This window comes from Olea europaea, chromosome 4 (genome assembly GCF_002742605.1).
Source record: "Olea europaea var. sylvestris chromosome 4, O_europaea_v1, whole genome shotgun sequence".
Lineage (NCBI taxonomy): Eukaryota > Viridiplantae > Streptophyta > Magnoliopsida > Lamiales > Oleaceae > Olea > Olea europaea.
The window spans coordinates 11664047-11671438 of record NC_036240.1 but is presented as its reverse complement, the minus strand read 5'-3'; the positions used below and the strand labels follow the sequence as shown (position 1 = coordinate 11671438).

Sequence of the window (7392 nt, the reverse complement as noted above, 5' to 3'; positions counted from 1 at the left end):
CTAGAAAAATTATATTGCAACTAAGTAACAAAAAAATTAAATTTAATGACGCAAACCTCAAGGACTTGCTGCTCCACAGACCGTAGCTCATTTCCAGCTCTGCCACCCATATGGGCAAGATAACCCATAAGCATCTTAGTGCTTTCAGTTTTTCCAGCTCCACTCTCTCCACTGACCAAAATCGATTGGCTTAAACCCTCATTGATCATTTGCCTGCATCAGAAGTGCACTTTTCGGAAATGACCTTTAACAGAGTACAAATAATTAGGGGGTGTTCGCTTTGCGTTTCTGTTTTCTATTTTCAATTTTGAGATCATTTTCCATTTTCTGTTTTGAGGCCTCATTTTGAGATTATGAAAAACACGTTTGGTTTGTCATTTTGAAAAACAATTTCTCAAAACGAAAAATTAGAAAACGTGTTTGGTTCAAAAAATTTTGAAAACTCCCATTCCGGTTCTCTCTTTCACTCTCAATACCGCCACCTCCAAAACACCACTTTCCGGCCACCATGGCCACTGGAACATAGCACCAACTTGAAGCCCACAAAGTCATCTACACACCCGACCCAATAGCTGGCCCTAACTCCGGCCGAACAAGCTAGAATTTCTGCTCAAAAGAAGCCAGTCGCGAGGTATTAGAACGGCCGAAAACTCCCATTCCGAAGACGATTTCTGCATGAATTGATGAAATTAAAGTGTTACCCATGGTTGTAGGGACATACTTAATACTGGATTGTCGCCAATCGACCGATGCCAATCGCCAGAAACACAAATCGAAGCAAACAGGTTTGGTTTGCGACTGCCATGTTTGATTGATTCACATTAGAACAAATTGGTGCATTATTGGTTGATGTTTGGACATGATATTGATCGCCTAGATGAGGGCTATTGAGTGTTGGTGGTGCACGACCTTGGGCGTCGCTGGAGGTGGATATTCCGGCGGAAAAGGGGTTGCGAAATTTCATTTTTTGGGCTGGATTTTCTATTGCTTCGTGTTGGTTTGTGGCTGGTGGTTGGTTGGAGATTGTAGAGGGGAAGGAGGCGAGGCTGATGGTGGTTGCATCCGGTGGTTTGGCAACCGGAAGGTGGTGGTTTGGCGGCCGGAAAAACGAGTAGAAGGAGAGACCGAGAGAGGAACAATGGAGATGAACAGTGAAGAGGAAATGCCGCGTTTTGAGTGTTTTCCATGTTTTGGCTATTTTCAACTGTAAACACTCAAAATCCCAAAAAGTCGTTTTGGGTTTTCTTTGTTAAATTTTCCATTGTTTTCAGAAATGCGTTTTCGAAAATAGTTGACCAAACGCGTTTTCGATTTTTTAGAAAATGGAAAACGGAAAATGGCCTGAAAACGCCAAAGGGAACGCACCCTTAATACTTAGACATCCTGAAAAGAATAAATAAAACATGAGGAAAAAATGCCTGTAAGCAGCATCTGCGATAGCAAAAGGGTGCGGGCTAAGCTCCCCAATTGCCATTCCTTTGTATTGTTCCATCACATCATTATTGTATAGATGAGGTAACTGCTGAAAAGGGTTCACAGCTATCAATATGTTACCTGTGTAGGTCTGTAAACACCACTTTTGATTTCAGATTCAATCGGTCTTGTCACAAAATCCAGAAGAAATAATAACTTGTAAAGATCAAAGTTTCTGATACACATAGCAACATTAAGAAATATTTTAAAATAACGATTAAATAAACATCCCTAGTTATGTTAGCTTCATGGGTTGGCAATGTAACACAGGTATCAAGAAAATATATGTAATATATGCACAATCTAATGGCAGGTTGAAACAATGTCTTCGGAAGGATTTAAAAATAAAAGACATGGGTTCATATAATAAATAAGATGAGAAAATTGTGTGAAGCAAGAAGGGAAGGGTAGAGATAGAGAGACAAAGTGACAAAAAACTCAATCATCTCTTAAAATGTACACAAGATGCAGCAGTACTCACATATATTTCATTCATATCATATCGAGATTTCAAATTCTGAAGAACGCCTGGTTCATGCAGGTAAGAAAGCTTAGTCATGTCATCCACGCCACATGGAGGAGCCTCGGGATCTTTAGGGTATACATTGGCTATATTAGCTACAGCCTGCAAAGTGAAGATAACATAAAAAATCTAAGAGATTTCATAATTTCAAGATACTCTCTCAATAGATAAATTGACCCCTTACTGTAATCTACAAACCAGTACAAACGTTGAGACTCCATTTAAATGACATATTGCAGTAATAACTAAAAGGACTGAATGAAACTCAACAGACTGAATGCAACATGATTTCAATCATAAAACATGATGATCAAACTAAGAATTATGTATAGTTGCTTTAAAGAAAATAAATAAATGCGACTTCTTTGTAAAGATTGTCAGATGAGCACCATTTGTAACAATAAAATATGCAGATAAACAATTATTTAAAAGATAAAGGTGAGAGACGAGTTTTCTTTTCACTCTAATAGGCAAAGCCCATGGGAATTGTGATTTTCTTCAATCTTCTAAAATAAAAAAATAGTCACAGAAAAGTAAGAACAGTCGAAACACTAGAATATTACAGAAAAATTATGTGGAGCATGACAAAAATCAAGTGACAGAAAAATATAAATTTATACATGTAAACTTGTTCAACATTGGAAAAGTTCCAATCACAAGAAAAACTAAAATAGAATTTAAAATTGTGCGTTTCTAAGATTTCACACCCATGAAATTTCAACCTCTATGGGATTGCATATGTTTGAAGTAATCCTTGTCTTAGATCCAATCACATGGGAACTGAGCCTCAAATAGACCAAACTAAAAAATATCAATCATGCTACATGAACATCTTTTTTACATCATTTTGGACATTGTGCCACGTGAAGACACATGATTGGACAATTTTGTAATAGAACACAGTTCCTGTCCAACACTTTTTGAATTTTAATGGAGTGCACAAAGATGTAAACCAAAGAATGTTCACTCAGCATTATTTAAAAAATACACTGCCTCCTTCCCTAAAAATAGGCTAAACAATAAATTTTACTTTGTTTTTTCTAATGTACCCCTACATTAATATCTGACTCATTACTCTATTAAACCTAGATGGCCATGAAATATTAAATTTGGAAATGATCATTCTTTAATGGAAGTTCAATGTAATTAACGTCAAACTTGGCTAACATGAGAGTAATGAAATTGCCAATCTTGGCAACCCTAAAATATTGATCCAAATAAATAAATAAATAAATCAAATAAAAAATCAAATTGATAATGTCAACAAGTTGTTAGGAATGTGCATTTTTTGGTGTTTTATTTATTATTCCAACTAAAATTGAATATTGGGTAGTTCATATTTGTGATAACAACACAAATTAGATAGAGGCATATTAAGAAGCTAAGAAATCAACTATACTCTCAACCAGGAAACAAGACTATAATTTGGGACGCATTAATAAGGAAAGAAAGTATATGGGACAGAGGGAGTATCAACATGTGAACAACTATGGCTTGGAGGCTCTACTTAATTAAATATGATAAATTCCTGTGTCTACCCAGTTGTCCCATTGGGTGTTGCATGCACTAAATCCCTCAGGGTAGAATATGGCTGAGATAGCTTAAAACCATTTGAGCATGCACATATATCAAGCTAGCTAGAGGATACTTAATGTTCCAGGTCGCCAGGTATAATATCTGGTTACGCTAAACCCTCAACCCCACCCCTGAAAAAAGAAAAAGACGAGCAAGGGAAACTATGATGGATTGACATATGCTAAGCAATGAATACCAACAAACAGTCAGTTAACGTTTTTATCATCCTTTATGGGGAACTTAAAATTGACAAAAGAAGAAAGCAGCCAGCAAAAAGCAAATGGAAAATTAAAAGGGAATAGTGAATGTGTCTGCAATAATCATAATAACCATAACCACATTTTTAATGTAACTGTTAATAGAAACCCAAATAAGAAATACTTACTGTCTTCCCTGAGGAACAAATCACTTTAACCTCTTCATCGTTGACTTCCACAGCTTCCCCATCTATCCAAGCTACCTCAGAATCCTCCACCCATACTTGAGAACCAACCACTATACTGGCTGAAACAGTCTGAATGAGGTGAAATTGTCAGTACATTACATTTTCTATTAAGGAAATTATGCAGAACATTGTAAACACAGTAGTGTATTGCATTCCATACCTAGAATTTTCAGTAATAATAAAAAATACCTCAAACTTGACTAACTAGCACCCACTCTTATAAGAAGTGAAAACAAAAAAAACTTTAAAACTCTCTTTTTTACTTTAAACTAGCTAGGGAAGTCCTCGTTTCAAAGTAGCGTTTTCAATTTTCCTTGGACATTTCAGTATGAACTTATCTTAATAATCAGGCCAGTTTATTCACCTGCATTGCCCTTGATCTCAAGAAAATGTTTTCAATGACTATTACTTTTTGTTGCCAAAAGCTCTCTACCAATGTGATTGCTGAAGCCTGTACTTGTTGCACTTCATTAATAATTCACCAATAAGTTTCCCTAATCAATACTTTGTGATATTACACACATATCATTGTGATATTCCCATATCCATAAAACTTAAAAATTTGCCACTAGAAACAGAAATCAGTTCAAGAATGAGAAATGAGTGGTTTTTCTACGTTGTTTGCCTTAGTCACTGGGGGGGTTTTACAGCTCCAATTTCCATATAAAGACTTCACTGACAAACTCAGGAATATGAAAATAAAGAAACACCACTATAAATATATTCGCCTAGATTGTCCATAACAGCTTCAGATTTATAATATCAGAGAGAAAAATTACAAAATCATCAAAAGAATAAATAATTTTAAAACTACACCAGTCATATAATAAAATTTCACAATATTATCATAAGTTCGAATCTAAATTTGTAATTTATGCTCATACTAATACTGCAAGCTTTAACCTGTTACATATTCAAAAAACTCATCAAAAGGTTTAAAAACTCATCATAATGTGGATGATATTTAGCTCTACACATACCATAGTCAAAACAATTTGTAAATATTCCAAGCTCTCAGCTTTCTCACATATTCAAAAGCCCTACAAAACTACTCTCCGAATTATGTTGTATATATTCATATTAACTTCCACATTTAACCCAAACCACTCAATAAAACAAAAAAAGAAAATAAATAAATAAAAAGCGAGAATTCAATACCATTTCTGATATTAGAAGCTGTTAGAACTCAATATTTCTCTTCAAATGACAACAAATGCCGGAAAAAACATCAGATATTTCCTCCAATAACGTAAATACAATGCATGCATATAACATCAACACACAATTTCCCCACCAAAAAATACTCTTTTCCTCTGTAACAATGGTGAGAAATGAGAATGAGGGTTTAGAATCAAAATGGAAGCGTTACAGAGGTTGTAATGGTGGCCCTTAATCTTAATATAAATTCAATAAATCGCATAGTCCCCTCCTATGCGTATATGTATATTAATATAACAATGTATATATTATATTAAGATTAAAAGAGGGGCCGGAAAACCAAAATCCCCCCTGCAACTTTTCCTTTTTCCCAGAGAAATGGAAAATGTACTTTCGTATTTTTCTCCTTGGTTATTCCTCTCCTCTCTTTCAGTTTATGGGTTTCGTGTTCTGTTAAATGTCAAACGCAGAGCGAACATACAATGTGAATCCGTAAACGGGAGTCGAATTTCATGTGCCAATAATGCCCTTCGTGTGGGATGTTAGTGATGGCAATGGGCCACCGAGCCAGCTCGACCCTTTAATCCACGAGCTCGACTCGTTGCTCGAACTCGACCCACAAGATCGTGATCTCACAAGTCACAACTCGCAGGCCAAGTTGAGCAGAGCCCACGAGCGAGCGAGCTCTTGATTTTTTTAATTTTTATTTATTATTATTATTTTTTTTTTGTAAATTTGCACATTTTGAACATTTTTTTTAAAAAAATTCATATTTTTTGACGAGACCTAGGCGAGTCGAGTAGGCTCAGCTCGTGAGACTAAGCCCCTGCTCAACTCGGGCTCATCATTTGACAAGCTCGGGCCACCCACGAACCGAATTTTGACGAGTTGAGCGATCGAACTGATTAGCCGCTCGACCCATTTGACATCCCTAGATATATACCAAGATTTGGAATTTATTGGAGAAAATCCCAAAAAAAAAAAAAAAAAAAAATCAAACTTATTTTTAATTTTATATTTTTTTAATAAAATAATTTTACATTTAAATTTAAAATTGTTCTTTACTTTTAACCAAACATTCTCGAAAAAGAACACTGTTACAACAGAGCCTATATTAAATTGTTCGTTCTTATTGTTTGATACAAAATGAAAGAATAGTAATTGTTGATCTCTTTTCTGTGTAGATTGCATGGACAACAAATCTTAGTTCCATGCAAGTATTCTCCTACTCACTTGGACGAACTATTAGTCACCCATAATCTTTTTCGATGGTGTAGAGGCGATCGCGAGCACTACTACAATTAAGTCAGTCGACAACGATAGAATAAGGGGTGGAGGACATCGGGCACACAAAGGTGTATATGCTATAAAAATATATGAAAGGGGGAGTATAGTTACATTTGATACTCGAAGTGTCAAAGTTTCATTACCTCTATATGGCACGGTATGTAGTGATGAAGGTAAGATACTAATTGTTGGATGTGGATGTACATGAACATATCTGATGGCAGGAGCATCACGTGTTTCCTCCTAAGTTCAATCTATCAATCATAGGTTGACAGACATTTAATACGGTCATTAATGCTTTCTGAAATGTTTGATTTGACCATTTGGCATCGGGACGTCACATCAAATCAATCAATCATAAGATTTGCTCCAAATATTTAATTGGACGAAGTGGAATGCAAAATGCTTCGTTATATTTTAATCAATCACTCCGAACGCTTTCACGGGCAGACATGACACCGCATCCCAGTCCTAGGAGGTCGTCCCAAAGGTACACTGAATGAAGTGATCCATCACCTCGACGTAGCACTACGGACAGGCAAGTAACGATGTAGGGTGTGGGCCTATTTTGGTTTCCAAGTGGAAGTGAAATGGAATCTCAGTAGAGGAGGCTTAACAGTAATGTTTCTTTGTATGGGATGAGAATAAGATTAAGATGGCAAAATGCTAGACCTTCAAATTGTCTCACCTCAAATCATAAATAAAAATGATTTTATTAGTTAAGAAATTGGGACGGGAATGAAAAATATGGTATTTATTCCTACTCTTATTATTTTTTTTATTTTTTATATATTTAGTATTACTTTCTATTTAGAAAATATTAAATTGTGATATGTAAATTCCCGTCTTATACGTCCAACCCCATCCTTAAATAGGATGAACATGACTACATACTTTGAAAAATATATTATTTGAAAAATGCTACACGCAC

The 7392-nt window shown here is 35.5% G+C and overlaps 1 protein-coding gene across 3 annotated transcripts in view; it reads right to left on the bottom strand.

Moving 5' to 3' along the window:
• Nucleotides 1-5611, bottom strand: part of LOC111393640 (myosin-6-like) — a 28919-nt gene extending 23308 nt beyond the window's left edge. For all 3 annotated transcript variants that reach the window (XM_023019283.1, XM_023019284.1, XM_023019285.1), the window contains exons 1-5: nt 5175-5611; nt 3957-4085; nt 1955-2098; nt 1419-1564; nt 57-213 (exon numbers count right to left, since the gene is read on the bottom strand). In XM_023019283.1, coding sequence (XP_022875051.1) covers nt 57-213; nt 1419-1564; nt 1955-2098; nt 3957-4085; nt 5175-5177 — 579 coding nt within the window. In that variant the 5' untranslated portion in view covers nt 5178-5611. The remainder of the gene's footprint in view (nt 1-56; nt 214-1418; nt 1565-1954; nt 2099-3956; nt 4086-5174) is intronic.
• Nucleotides 5612-7392: the final 1781 nt, after the last annotated feature.